Genomic DNA, 19,491 nt, shown 5'->3' on the forward strand with positions numbered 1-19,491 from the left:
GTGACTGGCACACCACGTGATGATGCTGTCTCCGAGTCAAATTTAATACAGACATACTTGTCAAAGGGAAGAAACCCTGTGTACTGCACTACCATGGCTGAGACCCGAAGGTCAGGCGAGTCGCGTTGTGCACCGACAATCGCGTAGTTACGTGCGGAGTGAAGTCCCTTAGTTTGTGTTTGGGGAACCTTTCATCCTCCAAGGGCCATTATGATATTTATAACATCATTCGCGGATCGTACAAAATTATTTACTTAAAAATCAGCTTGTGGTGTCTGGTCAAACTGTAGTTTGTATTGTGTGAATAGTTTGGCAACGTTTATCGGCCCTGTTGTCTTCTGTCTATGAACACTTGATATACAGCAATTTTGACGATCTCTTTTTTTTTTTTCAATAGTGTGAGCAGACGTGGTCGAAGAATGCTACACGCATCAACAACCGACATCAAATCGGAAGTGGTCTCACCTCGGGGGAAGGTCACATGCTCTAAATTCTATCTCGTCATGTGTCCTGTCCATCCCGTTGGACTACCTCCTTGACCCTCAAAATCTACATTATTACTATTTACTCAGTATACATTTATATTGCTTTTAAAAATAACTTATAGATTAACTGAATCCGCGGTTGCACTGACAGTGATATTGCGGACCCGAAGTTCCCCACCCTGGTTTATACGGAGCTGTTAAGGCACGAGTGAAGAGAGCCACCTTGCTTGTCTGTAGGCCACCACTTATGCCAAAAAGAAAAAAAAAAACACTACAAAAACAAACAAACAAACAACAAACCAGCAGCTACACATCTCCTAACATGATTATCCGATAAACTTGACAACACAAGTACCCATCATATTTTTTTTCAAAATAAAAGATTTTAAAATATTTACAGTATCTCCCCCTGACTTCCTCTGTTGTTCTGTCTCTCCTTCACTCTCTCTCCCTCCATCTGTCCTTCCCTCCTTTTTCTTTCTCTCTCTCACAGACCTCTTCCTGCACGACAGTATCTCCCCATCCATGAATGCGGGCGTTAAAGGTCAACAAGGCCCGGATGTAGGCACAGGCCACGAAAACAATGGTGCAGGGCTACGAGACAAGTCAGCAAGATACAGGAATTAATGATCCCTCCCAACAATCAGGTAGCCTGAGACCTGTTGAGACGGTACGCCGGCGTTGCCATGGTTACGTTGACCTGCACTACGAAGTCGGATGCGATTGTCGAGCCTCATTCTGACCTTACGCAACAGCTCGAAACGTGCTTTTTTTTTCTCTCACGGTACATCAAACGTTCAGCCTCATGTAACTGCTGTACAGTATCGGACGGTCACATGATCAAGTCGCTGTCCACCTGACCTCTGACTGTTTAGCACCGACCCCTTCAGTCTCAGACAGCAAACTCTCAGTAATCACCAACACCTACCAAGACCTATCGCCGACATTCGCTATCGGTTTTACCCACAACCATCATTCGCCATCAGCCACATGTTTGCATGACCCCCGTTCTGTCATCACGCCAATATTCACAATCAGTCATCGCCAACATCCACTCTCGGCCATGCATAGTGTCAACAACATTCGCAGGGACTTGTACACAGCTCCATTGACATCAACTTGTACATCGTCAGAGTTTCCTACCTTGTACTCGACAACCAGTTGTTCTCGTGAGCCCAGCTCAGCTCTAGTCTTCGACCAGGACAAGGTCCGCAAGGCATTTCGGACAGGATTCATGTGGCCAGTGTCAGGAACTACACCAAGACATAGCGACAATGAACGATGAACAGGTCGTCACGGTCGACTGGACATCGTGATAGCATCCGAAGGTTAGTTGTCACAATCTGCTTCCATCAACAGACTAGATTCACAGGTCACCGAACGTATAACCGTGTCGGGTACACAAACATGATGTCACCGAGAAACTGCGATGGTCCACGTCATCACACCTTGCACAAGATGAGAATGCGCCTCGCTCCGTCGCAGTCCGCGAGAAGTGGATGCAACATGGACACTGGGCGCCTGACCCTTGTGAAGGACTGCAAAAAGGAAAAGGCAGGAATTTTATAGCAGACTGGCGCCGCCCTCGTACAGGCCTCGAGCACCAACGGTCACGCCTTGTTGTTCACACACCCACGACGATTGCAAGTGGACGTGACAAGCGGATGTGACCCCATGACATGGTGCAACGGGACGCCAAGTACTGTAGGATCTGCCCGGAGACGGGTCAGTTGGACACGGAGGAAGATAAACCCCCGTTACGGGAGAAGCCTGAGACCAAGTTGTTAGACTGCAAACGTTTTGTATCGAGGATGACCGGCCATCACAGGTAGGTATCGTAAAATGTCACCACAAGTTTGTATCGCGATAATCTAGGTCTCGTGAAATCAGGTCATCACAGATATCTCGGAAGCCGAGACACCCGTTTCAACGTTTTTTGCGGGTGGCGCGAGATTTTTTTTGTCCGCATCAAGAAGAAGTGATGGATCCTGCTGTCAACAGGTACCCGCCTGAGCAAGAGTTATCCTCCACCAGAAGTCGATTTGTTGGAAGATGGACTCCAGGCGTCAATGGGTGGACATGTGAAACATCACACAGCCCTCGTCATCAGACGTACAAAGAAGTGAAGCACGCGGCGTTACGCCAAGTCCTTGTGGCCTCTGACCTCGCGATGCGTGAGATAGGGAGGCAGGTGACGTCTCTCGCTTGAAGATGCCTCACGTCACTTCTGAAACGTTACGACCGCACGACAGTTCTGCGCAGCTTCATGCAGCTCTCGCCAAGTATCGCCGGTCGGGCAGAGTGAATGTCCGCCACGTGTCCAGCATGCAAGCAGCAGCGATGAAAAGCGATGACGTGACTCGTTCAGATGTTCAGATATTCATACGTGAGGATCACGTCGCGCAGCTGTTAGAAGATGCATCGAACTGTGCTGGGTGGACGGCCGGAGGCAAAGGCCTGAGATTTGGCGCTCATTTTGTGTAAAGATGATGGTGTCTGTGTGGCTGGACGGCCCTCTAATCACGTGACAGGCTGCAGGAAGTTCCGCCGGAACAGAAGCCGCCTGTGCGCGCGCTTGTCTGTAAACCTGCCAGCGTGTGGAATGCGAGAGAGAGATACAGAGTTGCAGACCGGGAAAAACGTGTGAAGGAGATGAAAGCAAGGAAGAAGTGTGATCTTTTGACAGAAACAGAAGAGAGAAAGAGATGAAAAAGGGATGGCGGCAGCGGGAAACGAATAAAGAAGAAGAAGAAGAAGAAAAAAAAAAAAGAGGTACACTGTATATGAGAGTGAAAGTCGCGAAAAGAAAACTTAAAGAGAAACAGAAAGAGAATGAGAGAAATAATTTCCACCCGTGACCACCCAATTTGCAACAGAAGCTCGACAGGCCAGCATCAACATAAATGTGGAGTGGAACACATCAACACCATCAGCCTCGTCAACATCACTTCCAGATATATATAACTCGTAGGAAATCCCCCATCATCAGCCATCTCCCTCCACTCCCACCCCTAATGTCCGTTCGTCTGACTCTGCCGGAAACTCTTCATGATATGTGTGACCTCTGACAGTAAAGGGAAATTCTTCATGACACGTGTGACCTCCGGGAAACACTCCATTACGTCTGTGACGTGTAGTAACACAAGATGAAGGAGCATTACAGGGCTACAGCCTACCTTATTAGGAAATGTTATTACAATCAAGACAAAATATTTCAGCAGCAAGATGTTAACGACAAGTGGTGTGGCCCACCAGGCAGACATGTCAGTGACGGGAACTGCCAAGTGACGTCTCCTGCAGTCACGTCACATCAACAAAATAATGTTTGTCTCGTGTGGCAACTGTCTTTGCTGTGGTTGCTGGATGTCGGAGTGGTTGCGGGTGTGCAAAACTCACACCCAGCGCTGTGTACACGACTCGTGTACACCACAGTACACACCGCGTATTCATCGCCATGCAAACCTCGCGAGGGCCGCTCGCTCGGTAATCACTGGGCTTGTGAAAGGTCAAAGGGCGACGCGAATTGCTTTTACCGTTCAAGGCACACTAGAAAGCAAACTGTTTGTCAAACGGTTGGGTTGATAATATTTGCCACTTAAATGATTTCGCCAGTCCCCTTCTCTCTCCTGTTTATCAAGATGCGGACCAGACACAGAAAGAAGTAACACATAGGGTCACATAATGAATGGATGTAAACAATTAACTAAAGGTCACAGATTTCGACTCTTAAAGAGTGTCCATACACATTTCTGCATTCAGAGGTTTTTAATCCTCTTTATGACCAATATTGCAGGCCAGCATCTCGACCACCCGCGGCGGTTATTGGCTCAGAAGTTGGAAACAAGTGTTGGTGATGTCGGTGACAGGAGGATGCGCTGTAGTAGGCCTTTAACACAGGGGCCAGAGGACAGGCTGGGCGCGGAGCAGACAACTCGCAGCCACCACACGGATTACACACACACACAGATGCACGGCGACACCTCGTGCAGACCCACATGCACGCACACACTGACTAAGACAAAGAGACAGAGACAGTGACCTTAACGGCTGAAGAAAATGGTGGCAGGTGTCAGGTGTGTGGCGTCTGGCGAGGCAAGCAGCGGGGTTTAAAAAAAAAATGTCCGTTAGATTAAGTAACAATAGTTGGTGGAGGCCATTGTGCAATGTGCTTGGAAAGCAAGTGAACACACAAGGTTTTCTGTAATGTATCCAGAAGTGAACATTTCCACTGTATAGTCGTACAGAGCGAGAGCACTTGCCGTCAGATGTTTATACTTTTAAAGTGAACACGTGGTGTGAACTCCTGGGGTCAGTGAATGCACTCTGGTGCACACAGACTGGTCTTTCTTTGCATGTAGCGCATCTCTTGTATACGTGGGCGTGGTACAGCTGACCACGTAGTTGTACAACTGGCCACGTAGCTAAACAACACGCAGTTCAACAGCTGACCACGTAGTTGAACAGCACGTAGTTGTGCAGCTGACCACGTAGTTGTACAACTACATTGCACGATCTTGTACAACAGAGTAACTCGTTTTTGTACACATTGTACACGTGTGGCGCACCTCCACATCCTCTCGTCTGCCTCACTCGGGATTATCACAGTGTCCGACGTCATCACCATTGTCAACCTTTGACGACACACTGTCACCATTCCACACTTGTGACATGACGTAGATCACCATTTGTGACACTGTCGTCACGTGGTCAGGAGCTGACAATGCTCTCCACAATCTATTTCCTTTAATCAAAACATTACAGGACACACTGACAGTACTTGCCGCCCTGTCACCTGTATTCTCCTTGTGCAGACATTTTATATATAACTGACCTCACACGCTGACCTGAGGTCATAAGGTCATCTTTATGTACACACATCTATAGACTGTACATTTCCTGCCTCTACCTTGAAAGTGTCTGAGTTGTGTAACATTTGACTCCCCCTGTGCCACCCAGTGTAGGTTGCCGGAAGGTAGAGGGGTGTGGTGAGCTGCCTGCATGTTTGTTTAGAAGTGAGGGAGGGAGATGTACGCCGTGTTACACACCCTGTTTCTGCAGCGACTACCATGTGACTCATTCTTTCTCTCTCGCGCGCGCATACCGAACAGTTTTAGGGAGTGTAAACGAGTTTTCTGTCCACTGCTGTCTCTAAAATCTCTCAAAACATCTCTCTCTCTCGAGTGTCAATGATTTAACAACAAACGAAAAATATAACAGAAATATGCACAGAAAAATAAAGAGTAAGACAGACCGGGGTTAAAACTACGTGAGACTTACGTGGCCAGGCAGTTTGTTAGCCTGCAGTCCCCGGGCCGTGTGGGTCATGACAGTCTACTGCACGCCCAGCACTCGAAGCACCACTCGCAAGCCACACATTAAAAATGAAGTCACTCCGCTCATGGACGGGAATTTCGATGGAAGACCAACCGACGACAAACACTTGCAGGACTACAAGCTTGCTCCCTGATGACAGCAGCGACTGACAGCGAGTGCCAGTGACATGAAGTGGGACATGCCTCCTCCTCCTCCTCCACAATATCTACGTCAGGGCGGGGTGGCTCAGTGTCGGTGGAGGAGGATTCCAGTCCACTGGACCGCCGCCAACATGTCACTCGACGAGGCCAGCAAAGACAAACAGCAACGATCCACACAATGGAGTTTTCTCACTGTTGCCTCCAACCGTCTACCGTGTCGCCCGGTCCTGCAATTTTGTTGTCGCGTTCCTCGGGCAGTGACGTCACACGCCAATCAACGGGGTGTTCAGGGGACAGGGGAGAGAATAGAAAGATAACTCCTATTAATTGAGGCTAATTATGCGACGTGTCACAAGGGGGCAGACGACCGCCAGCTGACACAGTGACACAGCTAACGTTTCGTGAGAGAAAGAAAAAGAAAAAGAGAAGGGGGGACGGTATTTTGGCTTCCCCGCTACACGAGTTATCTTTCGGCGGAAGTTGCACATCGCTCGCCCACGCACAGGAAGGAAGGAATTGCTGAGGCTAATATTAAGCCCGGCGTTCTCCTGCAGAACCTCCAAACACACGAAGGTACCCTGACCTTGCCTCGTTCTCGAACCGATCGTCACCGTCGGCCGACGAGGACGAGCACCGCCGCCATCCTCATCAGCTTCTCGTCGCCGCTGTGCGCAGCTGACGTCACCAGTTGCAGCTCACGTAACACACGTCCCTCCTCAATGCACATAGCGGGGTCCTGAAAGCCGGGAACTAACGTCTGGACATGAAAGGTGTGCCGGGTGGATCACAGGTAAACCTTCCAGGTGTATGTATTCTCCTCCACACATGGACGCTACACTGCTCCCTGTCCAGACATCGACACTTGTCCTCGAAGAATTCTCAAGAAATGACTTTGTTGAAACGGCGCAGCAGTTGCAGATGTCAAACGGTGGTAGACATGCGTTTGGTGGTGGGGAGAGAAGAAAAAAAAAACCAAAAGAAAACAAATCCTGCTGGGTAAGAGAGTTGTATATGTACACCACAAACACAACACTACACCACAGGCCGGAATATTCCTCGCCGGGCAGAAAGCAGGCTCACCAACGCACTGTACACAATGGGTTCGCTAGGTTGCCGAGTGCGACGGGTTTCCCATGTTTCGGACATAACAAGTTTTGTCAGGTCACCGAGATTGTTGAGGTTTGTTTAGGTGGCTGCACCCAACATGTTTATGTCCCGTACACAACAGGTTTGCCGCCCACTGCACGCACCGGGCAAATGCAGCCTCACACTGCGACGAACTGCAGGAGGGAAGGAGTGATGGTGGTGGAGGTGGTGGAGGTCGGGAGTTGCACGGGTCACATGACGTCATCCACCGAGCGGCCTTCAGAAGGCGACGTCATCAGTGATTAGCCCTCGCGTGTGTCGTTTGCCACCGCCAGCCAGTCTCGCGTTGGTGACCCCGTCTGCTGAGGTCACGAAGTAGGGAGGAAGAGGAGAAGGAGGGATGGGGAGGGCTGGTTGTTGTTGGTGGAGGGCTGAGGTCAGTCACAGAACGGTCCAAACATCAGGTTGGCGAAGCGGAACAGTCGTTAGCTCACCGAGGTCGTCACGGAAAGTGTCTCGGCCACAAAAGGCATCCAAGACAAAGGAGGTACTCGTTCCTGGGCGCTGCTACCTCCGTGTGAATCTCCTACCCTGATTTAGCCAGGCAACTTTTTCTTGTATGTGTATGCTGTAACTCAACTGCCAGAAGCACATGCACCCAGCAACCTCCTTCCTTGAGCAGGGATGAGCGCAGCACACGCACCTGGCAATAGGCCGACTCCATTACTGCGCTCACCTGAGTGGAGAGCGAACTTCTCGACAACTCGCACAGGTAGAAAAGAGGTTGTGAATGGAGAGAGCAAAGACATTGTTTACGCCCATTCACTGACAAAATCTCCGTTAGGGGGCCAACTGCTATCACACACAGCTGCCGTGAGGAATGTCAGGACAAAGCTGCTCAGGTATGTTGATAGAGAGAGGGAGGGGCACAGGGGGGGGGAGGGGAGATTAAAACTTACCTTTCACCCAGGTGTACACACCTGGCAAAGCCAGATACCCTGCTGATGTCATTTTTACACAGGTGCACCAAGCAAGCGAGTATATCTCGTTGGCACACGTATAGGGTGGATCGTGTGTGACGGGTGGAGGGGTAGCCATTCAGTCATACAGTTATATTTAAGACAAATGGCGCCAGCGCCAGGAAGAAGAAGAAATAAAAGGTGGGATGGGGGGACTGGAATTCGAGGCATGTCATTGTGTGTAGGCGAGTGTGCTCACAGCCGTTCACACCCCCACCCCAACCTCTAACGATCAGTAGCCAGCCACCCATCCCACCCCCTCCCTGGCATTCGGAAGTTTCCTCTGATTCATTCCTTGCAGGCGGAAAGCCCCGCGCGGCACGGATTGGTGGGCGCGCCTCTCCTCGGCGCTAGTCCGTCCGTGTGTGCGTGCGTGTGTGTGCATACCATGCGTGGCTCTGTGTGCATCCGCATCTCTGTGTGTATTTATAGCTGTGCGTGTTTGTGTATCTATATCTGTATCGCGTCTGTCCGTACTTGAGTATTTATATCATGATTGTGTCTGCGTGTGTGTGTACTTGTGTAGGTTATGTCTGGGTGTGTTAGTGTGTTTGTGTGGATGGTGTTTGTAGTGGGCAGTGCCCTCCGTGTCCTAGCATCCAACTACTGTCCTTGATGCATGCTCCTCTCTCCTCTCCACCCGATGATGACCCCTCTGCCCCAGGGCTCACCCCTGAGGTAAACACTGCACACAGAGAGCGCGGTGTCGCGCTGAACATCGATGGAGGAAGACGGGCTCATCAATTTTTCTGTGACGTGGGGAGATCGCGAGGCACTGGACCATGGAATTAATTTTATGAATATAGGATTCTATAGTTTGAATGAATTCTCTAATTCTAGAATAGAATTGTATATCTAGAATGAATTCTATGTTATAGAGTTGAATTGTGTATGTAACCAATTAAATGTTGTAGCCATTTGTGTCAGGTACCAGCATTATGATGGGGTATCTAACCCTGCATGACCTAGACATTCTAGCAGGTGCGTGAGACCATGCAACTACCCTCTTCTGCCAGCTTCATTGGCATCAACCCTGACCACCTGAGTCGGTCTGCTGGCGTCGTCCTTCTCTCGGTGCAAGGGAGCAGACGGGAGAAATTCAGAAGACACTCCCTTTACTTCTAAAGCCTCAATGTCTGGAATTCTCTTCCCTTCTCTCTTTGAGCTGTCTATATTTGAAGCCTTAAATCCGGCCTCAAAAACCATCTATACATATAGCATAATCAAGGGGAAAGATAAGGCAGTGAGGGGGGAGGTGGGAACCACCCTCACGTAAAGCTGACCCAAAGAAAAGTGAGATCTCTAACATCTCACTCTCCATCGCCCCGAACAACCTTTACCTTGTGTTATATTGCATACATATATAAGAGAGAGAGATGGAGGGGGAGGAGAGCGATACAAAAGCCTCAGACACAACCTTGTAGTCCACGACCTCGACCAAGCTGACGTCACAGAGGTTAGGCAGGTGTCAGCATCTACAGGTGGAGGATGTCAACATGTACAGCAAACCGAGCGTGCTGTGTCGCACGGACCACACTGACCTTTTGACCCCCTGAACAAGCGACACGCCCTCCTGAGGTGAAGAGATGGCTGCACTCAACAGCTCCTACATTCAGTGCCTCATCACACCTTTGTCTCTCTTTAGTCAACAACATCGGCTTGGCGATAGGCTTCTTGACTCCTCCACCCCCCAATGCAGTTTTACTGAAAACAAACTTTATTGCTAGAAGCAAAAATGCAGTCTCAGAGGCCTCTTCGCTGAGTCCTCCCATTGACCAAAAACCAAAAAAAAAAAAGCTTGTTTGCTTATAAAATCCTAGCAGCAAACTGATCCCTAGACCCTCTGGTATTTTTGTGAAAACGTGCAAATACCAGAAAGTCTCTCAAGCATATGCCCCAGTCCCAAAACATTTCCTCCTTGAAATACTCCGGGAGTTTCTGTGGGAGTGTTTCTCACCTCCAGCAAGTGAACTCTCTACAGTCTAGACTGCAGGCGAGGTCACCGGTAGTGAAAGGTTAAAACTCTCGCTTGTCACAATGGTAGAGAGGCCCTGGGTTCAAAACTCATCTCGGACTATTGTCTGTATGTCGCACTTGTTCGCCGTCTGGGTTTTTCCCTGGCTACTCCCGATTCCTCTCTCCCCCATCTCCCCCCAACCTCGAAAACAACTCGAAGTGGAAGCACAAGCCAACCAACCATGTAAACTACTTCGGACCAAAACCTGATTATTTACCGAAGCCTCATATCCGTCGTTGGTGGACTTGCCAACACACACATACACCATCACCATCGCCATCTATGTCGCAACCGCTGTCGTCGTCTTCGTGGTGACAAAAGGAAACCAAACCTAGGGAAGGAAGAAGGTAGAGAGGCGGAGTGTGCGTATGTGTGTCTGTGTGTGTGTTTGTGCGTGTGTTTGTTTGTGTGTGTGTGTTTGTTTGTGTGTTTGTGTGTGTGTGTGGGAATGTCATCAACAGTCGCTGTAGGAAAAAGCCTGTTGCGTGCGACGGCCCCTCCCTGAACATCCATGGAGCAGGCTCCGAGCAGTCTATGCGGACAAATAAAGGATGCTGTTTTCCGCCTCCTCACAGCGGCAAGTGAGTGTTATTAATTTCACAAGCAGAGCAATGAGCTGGGAGTCGGAGGTCGGGGGTCAGAGGTGGTAGTTGTGGGGTTATTGGCGTGTAACAGGGGACCTTTGTACACGCAGCTACGCAACCACGCAGCACGAAGAGGCCACATCCAGAACCCTGGCGACAAAAAGGCCACCGGAAGTGACTGCCAGTGCGCAGGAGTTATCGTTCGGGTCAGGACCATGCGCCAAAATTTTATTTAATTTTTACAATTTCCGCAAAACTCTTTCGCAAGCAGACAGCTGGAGACGGGCGAGTGAGAAGTCATCCGAGTATAGGGGAGGATAGACGACCGCTCCATACCAACGTTTCCGGTGAACACAGAACAGGAGAAACAAATGAATTAGCAGACAGTGAAATGCAGAGTGAAGTTCAGAGTCCATCACACTGCTGACAAACAACTTCATTAACTACGCCCTCTGACCCTGATAATACAAAGTTGTAGATGGCTGTACAGAGTATATTTGTATACACATCTATAGTGTATTGTGCAGAGAGCTGCGGTGTTCATATTGTGTACTTATTGTTTATAATAGTTGTGTTGTACATATTGAGTAGCTATAGTGTACTTGATGTGTATACACTGTACAAATTGTACGTGACAGACTAGTAATAAACTGCATAAACTGAAATGTGACTTTTCTTTTGGGAATAAAGTTTTATTTTTCATTCTTCCTAAATTGCAGAAGAGCATTAAGAATTACTTGTGCTTGTGCATGTGAATGTACACACGCACGTGTGTGCGTGTGTGTGTGTGTGTGACAGTGAGTGCGCATCACATCCAGTCTACACAAGTAGTAGTTGATACTGTCTTACCTTCAGAAGAACATTGCCATTAGGACTTGTGAAAGCCATCACTCAGAGGTCCTTTGCCCAGTTTGAAGGGAAACAAGGTGTGATGAGGTCAGAGGCGTTGGCGTTGTGAAGACGAGGTGATAATAAGGCTAAACACAGTCGTAGGGCGAGTCACAGGTAAGTCACACGTACACCAGAGTGCAGGTGTACAAACAAAAGCACAGGTGACGAAAAATCAAACCATGAAACATATACATCCACGTTGTAGTCTCTTCACTTAGGTGTTTTCAGGTGCATCAGCCATGAACTCTCGCACGAGCACGCAGTAACATACGAGATTAACGTGGTGTAGCTTAGTAACACGTCAACGTTGGTGTGCACGTATCTTTCCTCTCTTAGCTAAGGCAGGAGGTTCTGACAGATTTCTTCCAAGCAGGGTGTATTCCGGGTACGTAGTGTCAAATGACTTCACAGTTTCCGAGTGCGGTTTACCTGCAACAGCATGAACGTCGTGAGAACATCATCACCAGAATCACCTCATGAATCACCACCTCCAATGACGACGATGATAATAATAATGACTATGATGATTATATGACGATTACGATAGCGATAACATATAGGCCATTTCAAAATCTTAGAAAAAAAAGCGTGTCCTATGCCACTGTTTGCATATGTTCCATGCTAACTCGCGAACCTCGTCACACCTGACCTTAGGACTAGTCGTTGACGAGTGGCTACAGTTTCAGTGCTCAGTTACTTAATAACTCAGTTTAGGTTTTTCAATCAACTCAAGAGTTAATTCAATATTCATTTACAGCACCAAAAAGTCCAACAAAAAGCAAACACTACAAACCGACTGGTTCAACCAACTCCTGACTGATATCAAACTACTGTACTTGTCGCTCTCAATAAAGCGAAGGAGCAAGGGAAGCAACTCCATTAAGCGACATGAACATTTTGCAGTGTGACTTCCCTTTGTGGCGAGTCGTCAGACAGGTATCCAGAAAGAAAGAAGTCAGCTCACCTTCACCCGTCTGTGTTACAGTTTCTTATTAATGCACTGTGCAAATAAACATCGATTTTTTTTTCAATTTTGCATAACTTTGTTGAAGTTCGTAGAATATATTTGAGTTTTTTTCCGAAGAATATTCTAATTCTTGTGATACCTGTTATACAATGCTTAACCGGTAGCTCAACACAGAGAAAAAAAAAATGGCAAAGATTTGGACATCACTGACATTGACCTGGGTTTTTTTACATCTCTAATATCAACTTCATCTCAAAGGGCGCTCTATAAAGCCTCTACCAGTACTAGAGAGAGGGAAGGGCGCTCTATAATGACGAATGGTGCTGCTCCTAAGAAGTTCAAGGTAATCAGTTCTGCACACACGAGAAATATGATGATAGAAGGTCAAACTCTGATCGGCAATGACACCCAAGTTTTGGACAGAGGTGAATAAAGGAATAGTTGAGCTGTTTATAGACAGGGACTGAGAGAAGGCTGTCAGTAGTCTAGTGAGTTCAGTAGAAAGGCGGCACATAAGAAACTGAAATTTTTACTGGAGATATATTTGCCAATATTTATCGATACCAGTAAAAATATCGCGAACATTTCAGTAAGGTCTTTCGGGTAGAGATGGGGATTGTTATTTTAAGATGTCTACAACCACAGCTTGGGTTCGTCACATAAGACCCGTTGACTGATTGATATTATTTAGTTCTCTAGAGCAGGTGCTGGTTGATGCGATGAACACGGAAGTGGGTCGAGTGGACCTAACGGCTCCTACGGAAATCGTGCGACTGACAGTTGCAGGCTCTACGTGAATACCGTTTGACAGTGGGGGGAACGATGTCCTGACTCCTGACATATCCTCGGCTGTTCTGTGGTCTGCTGACTTCGGTCTCAACGCGATATTTCAGAGATGTCATTGTAACCGGTCTCTACAGAAGCTGTTTATTTATAGTTTTATCTACATACCATCATTAGAAGCCGAGACTTCTACCTAAATATGATTATTAGAAGTCACACACCGATAAACCTGTGTAAATACGATATTTGTAATTCATACATTGAGACTTCAACCTTCAAAACTATCTTCAAACCAGTGTCTTATAACGGTAACGAATGCTAATTTTAGAAACAGGACGAGACGGTGGACGTAGGACTTGAAGAAAGAAATACCTGCCTTCTACTGAGTCCTCCAGGTTGTGTTTGAGATGTCTGTTACACAAACAACACGTCACAGACTGGAACAGTCAGCTTGGACATCTGTCACACATGTAACACATTGCAGGTCGTGGTGTTTGTCATTGTCGGAGACCACATCACAGAGAGAAACGTTCGGTCACGTGGGGTGAAAATTGTAACTGTGGGCCTTTATACGGCGAAGAAATGAGCGCTGGACAACTTCCAAATCAGATAACTTGACGATAATATTTGAGTGAGAAGCGTTGGTGTAGACATTCCGAGTCAGGTAACTCTTGTATATGACAGGTAGAGCGGTTATCTCAGCGGAAATCGTTTCCGCGGACGAGGCTTATCCGGGTACACCAACCGCTGTCGCTGACACTGCTGGGACAGGTGTGTCAACCCCAGTTGAACAGGTCGAGCCTGTCGTGCCGTCTAAACATGACTCTCCTTCCAGCTTCTATATAAATGAAGATGTGTGTGTGTGTTGTCTGGTCCAACACGCAAGTTCAGTTTAACGCAAATAAGAGAAACTCAAATAAAGAGAGCAAGCAATGGTTGGACAGATGTTTAACATGTAACCTTTGACCTGGCCAGGTGCCTGGTCATTTCTAGCTCTCGGTCTCAAAAGGTGGTCAGTACAAAACTCCACGTCAACCGTCAGAACAGTTAAAATCCAGTTGTAACTGTTTTTAATTAGCCATGCAGCTGACAAATAACTGGGAGGCCAACACTGTCAGGAGTAGAGCATGACCGTGCACAAGACACCCACAGCTGACCCACCCTCAACTGCAGGTGTTAAGCCCTTTAAAAGTTACCTCAGGGTATCTGCACATTAACGCTTGTCTCGCGAGATCTCGGCTATGAAGGGAGGATATGTTTTCAAGTAGGCACCCTGTTTACGAGCTGGCTCGCAAACACACACACACACGTCTGTAGGAGCGGGTGGCCTTTAACGGAAGTGTCACGGTTTCACGCATGTCAGACAGGCAGGTAACGAGGGTGGGTGGGGGCGTGGTGGCGAGGTCAGTGACTGCCGAGGTCACGAAAGCAACGGTGTACAGCAGACACTTCACGGCGTTGTACGGACGGGGGGTTGTGTATGCCCTGCGGTGGTACAACGTACGACGGAATTTTAAGAGTTTTTTGTTTTGGAATTTTTCTCTCTTTTTTTAGGTGGTGGTGGAGGTAGTGGTGGTGGTGGTGGAGTGGGTGCTCGTGCTGTAAATGACGCTCACGTACTGCTGAGGCCCGCTAGTTGCTCGAGTTGTTTCCCCAGCAGGTGTCGCGACATGCAGCAGGTTCTGCACGAAAAATAATTTGTCAAGACCCCACTACCCCCTTCTTCCCCAGGAAAAAAATATTCACCGCTTAAACATCACTTTCGCCTCTTTCTCCTGCTGTATACCGGCTGACCGTACTTTATATTTACTTGCCAGCAAAGCCACGATACAGCTGTGATCTCGTCGGTGACCGGGCGCTTTGAAGTTCACTTTGAAGTCCGAATATTTGCACGTTATTGCTCGGCGTAAGCGCGCGAAGTTTTTTTCAAGTCGGTAAACAAGTACACAATCCTCTCTCTCTTTCTTTCTGTCTCTCTCTCACGCGCGCGCGCGTGCCTACCTGAGTAGATTACGGCGGCCAGGTATCCTCTCCTCACCGAATTCTTTGCTTCAGCAGCACACAACTTGCTCAGCAGGTAACCGCAGGTGAATGCGAGCGACGCGACGCAAGAAAGCCCCCTTGCGTGGCTGTCTACCTGTGTGACCTGAGCACCCAATCGTGCTACTGATAAACTGGCTGAGCGTCAACCCCCGCCGGTGCCCTCCCGCCCACACCCCCTCGCCAACTCCTTGTCAGCCACTCCCCTCCCCACGCCCTTTACAATCGCCATCTTGTGCAGCAGCATAGCTCTCCCTCCCACTGGCCTGACCGCTCGTCTGTCAACTGGCCCGACCCCTGCCCTTCCCTTTAAAATTTCCCCCCATTTCTGTTCTCTCCTTACGATTCTTCTTTGTGTGTGTCGGTCGGGACAGGTGACGGTAACTGAACGTGCATACCTGTAGATTGCCATACTTGGGTGTTAGGCTCGCAGATTGAGGTCCACGAAGTCACCCATGCATAACCAGGTCACAGGTCTTGTTGTGACTCCAGCAGACTGCACTTTCTGGTGCTCACCCCATTGGAACCCAAGCTTAACTCGTAACCGTCGACACTTGTGTAAATGACTTTCGGTCTCAGGTATCAAAAGAAGAATGTACACACCTGTCTTCAATTGCAACACAGGTAGGAAGAAACTGACCTTTAGGGATTAACTGTCAACTCATTTTGCAGACACTTCACCTGACAGAAAGAGTGGTGGGCGGGGCAGCTCTCGGTGCTCTATACATTGTGTAATCAACTGTCAACTTTATACCTGTCGACATGGGGGTGAGCCGTTAACTTTGCTCACCGACACCTGTGGGAATGACCGGGCAATCTTTTGTGAGAGTTTGTCTATTTATGATAATCTGACTGCAAAAAAAAAAAAAAAGAAGAAAGAAAAAAAAAAGAAAAAATTAAAAGAACAGAAAAATCTTGTTCCTTCGGAACATGGAGGAAGGAGAGATAGAGAAAGAGATTTGTCTTCTACACCGTAAATCGCTTTCTCGGTTTTTCCATTGACCGGCCTGTTATACCATGAACTGATTTGTCTGGGCTGGAGTTTGTATTCTAGTCTCTTGATTAGTCTGGGTTCGTGGGTACAGGGTGGAAGAAGTCTTAGTTTCGACAAACTTTTCAGCTGAAGACAGAATAAAAGCTTGAGTTCAGACGACGGTTTCTCGGCGAGAGACTAGAAGATTCGTCGATTCAGACTAAAAAGGTTTCGAGTTAGAGAGTAGAAAACTTCTGTATGCAGACTAAAACCATTTTAATTTCAGATCATAAAGTTTCTGTTTTCACTCTAGGCTGTGTTTCCACACTAGAACTTTTCTAAGTACAGAGTATACAAGATTCTGGGTTCATTCGAAGCTACTGCACGAAGACCTGAAGCTTACTGGACCCGAGGCTCATTTCGACTACCGGTCAGTAACTCCTTCCGTTCATCTCTCTCTCTCAAAAAATGTCCACAGTCGACACTATCACGGTGCTATAGTTCTCAAGATTCTAGTGTGTAAAAAGCTTTGTTGGTGTGTGTAATAATTGTACGTGACCACCACGTATAAAGCTCAGAGGCCTTACGTCAATAAAGTTCTTTTTTCTTATATATATATGTCAGAGTGCTTCCTCACTCTCTACACACCTCAAGGGCTCCACCCTCTATTGCACTGGACGTCTGGTCTGACCAGTGTGGTTGAAATGTCACAGAATACCAGGGGGAGGAGAAGAAGCAAATGTCCACCACAGGGGTCGTGACTGGCATGTCACGACATGCAGACCAGAAACGGCTGTAGCACCTCCCGATATTCGCCAGAAAAAGTAACAAGAAAGAAAGAAAGAATAGAAAAACTAATAAGAATAAATGAATAAATAAATAATGAAATATTTTGAATAAACCAAGAAATCAAGCAGTTATGTAAGAGCTACTCACCTGGCTGGAGGGGCACGTGATGGCGTCTCCTCCTGTGGTCACCTCTTGGCTTTACTACCTGACAGTCTGTGTTCAAGTTATTAATGACAATTCCAGGATTCAGCGCTAACCATGGGACTGTTTTTTCTCTCTATTTTTGGAAGGTAGGGGCTGTAAATGTCTAGAGTGTGTCAAGTTCTGTGGAAGATGGACCTTGTCACCAGAAAAGTCAGATGAACGCGACTTGTCACCTTGTCACAGGTGAGGCGACAGCTAGCACTTATCGTTGTCGTGTGGTCGTTGACGCCAAACACCGGTCGGTGTTGTCCATACAAGACTGTCGTCTGGAGGCGAATAGAAAGGTGGCAGGGAAGGTTCTCCACAATGTTCTGCCTCTTATTGCGGGCTTACATGTACCTCCGCTAGGTGTCACCCGATCCAGTCCACCCCCCTTTTTTTATTGCCGAGCTGCTGCGCCCCAGAAATATTTCCGCCTGTTGACGTCGGTAATAGAATATGCGAACAGAAATTCTTTTCTTGTAAACAGCACCTTGACTGGGCTTCCCTACTCCCGCTCGCTGTTGAATCACCTGCGTGGTGTCAAGCGGTTCCAGCTGAGTGACCACGCACAGCCTCCGCACATGGCGAGTCATCGGCCTGCAAAGTCATCTCGACTACCCGATACCTTCAGCCTCGGACACCCGAGTACACTCTCCTTCATCCCTCTTTTATCACAGGATGTTCATGGGCGACTCCGTTGGGCTTCGCTTACCAAAGTCCAACACAACTACTACCATAGGGATAAATATTGGGTTGTACTTCTTTAACTAGCAAAATATTCAAACCAGTCATTAGGCAATTTTAACTGGTGTTTTTGAAGGGGAGGAGGGAGTATAGGGATACTCGTGGATTGACCTGAACTTTGAACTTTGCCACTGGAAACTGAAGATATTTTCAAGACCTCACAAGGTCCAGGCATTACGGTAATGATGTTGCCAAGCGTTGGTATCACAACGAAACATTACTGTCATGTTGTCAAGTGTAGTACCCACAGATCGTCACGACAATGTCTACACTGGAGTCACAACAAAACATTTCTGTCTGCCGTGTTTTCAAAAACAATGACAACATATCTTTACGATCATAAACCATTTATTGCCTGCCGTGGATTTAAAAAAATTCTTTGTATAGATCGCAGATAAAGTATACAATCCTATTCCTTCAAACGATTTTTATCGTCCTTTTTCTCAGCAGCACTTTGTGTCGTTGATACTTGCATCTCTTGTGTTTTACTTACCTGTCGCCCCCTAAACCCACGTAAGCTTTTACTTTTACTGTGCTGCACGGTGTATGTGCTTCTTTTTTTTCTCTCTGCTCAGTGTTTGTCTTTATTGTTAACGAGCTGAGCGCTCGGTGTCTTGTCATCACCGGCCTGCAGCCTGACTGTACCTGTGGCCCTCATATTACACGCATTGTGTGTGGGCTCAACATATTACTATGTATGTATGTGCATTTCACTTTCGTGACAATTTTTTGTGCAGACCTACAGAGGCCGTTGACAAATTATTGCTTGAGTGGAAAGGAACTTAAAAAAAAAAAAAAAAAAAAAAAACCAACACGTCCAGAGCAACACAATGCAAAATACAATGGAAGGTATTGTATATTGTATTAGATAACACTAGAGAAGCATTAGACATTATTTTAACTCACATTCGGTGAGGAAAGTTTAAATATATCATGAATAATATATAATGAATATATCAGAAATATACATCGGTACTAGCACGAGCTTGTATTACTGGACTGCTGACAGACGATTTTTTTCCAGTTAACTACTAAAAGGAGGCATTAGACTACAAAGCTTCCGGTTTACTCACATTCTTTGTTACGGCTCGCCGAGACTAACAGCGGAGAACTTGGCAACAGGCTAAGCGTTGGTCTCGGCAAACAGACAGCAGTCCACCTACACACATCTATGGTACTATTAGTAGTCGAGATATAATGCTACATTTACGATAGTACACTAGGGATGGGGGAAAATACACCCGTGGCAACTCAGAACAAGAAAAATATATAGAGGGGAAGGAAATCTCTAGTACAAGCCTCCGAGGTAGGCAGATAGGAGAGCTTTGAACAACCCACGAATATTAAGTCAGTTTGTGATCCCAAGACGCCATCTTTGCCGTGCACTTTAATTTACCTTGTTGAGTTTATTTTTAATTTGTTATGATTTTTTTGTAGGGGTTGGCTTGCTTTG

The 19,491-nt window shown here is 47.3% G+C and overlaps 1 protein-coding gene across 4 annotated transcripts in view; it reads right to left on the reverse strand.

The window, feature by feature from the left end:
- LOC112561923 overlaps window positions 1–17,632 on the reverse strand; it is a 44,012-nt gene extending 26,380 nt beyond the window's left edge. The window contains exons 1-2 of one of the 4 annotated variants that reach the window (XM_025234783.1): window positions 17,256–17,632; window positions 11,515–11,985 (exon numbers count right to left, since the gene is read on the reverse strand). In XM_025234783.1, the coding sequence (XP_025090568.1) occupies window positions 11,515–11,553 (39 nt within the window). In that variant the 5' untranslated portion in view covers window positions 11,554–11,985; window positions 17,256–17,632. Of the gene's footprint in view, window positions 1–1,628; window positions 3,090–5,762; window positions 6,840–11,514; window positions 11,986–15,307; window positions 15,450–17,255 lie in introns of those variants that run through there. The other 3 variants (XM_025234782.1, XM_025234781.1, XM_025234779.1) reach the window with 3 other exon arrangements.
- Between the last annotated feature and the right edge of the window lie 1,859 nt (window positions 17,633–19,491).

Source organism: Pomacea canaliculata, linkage group LG4 (assembly GCF_003073045.1).
Source record: "Pomacea canaliculata isolate SZHN2017 linkage group LG4, ASM307304v1, whole genome shotgun sequence".
Taxonomy (NCBI): Eukaryota; Metazoa; Mollusca; class Gastropoda; order Architaenioglossa; family Ampullariidae; genus Pomacea; species Pomacea canaliculata.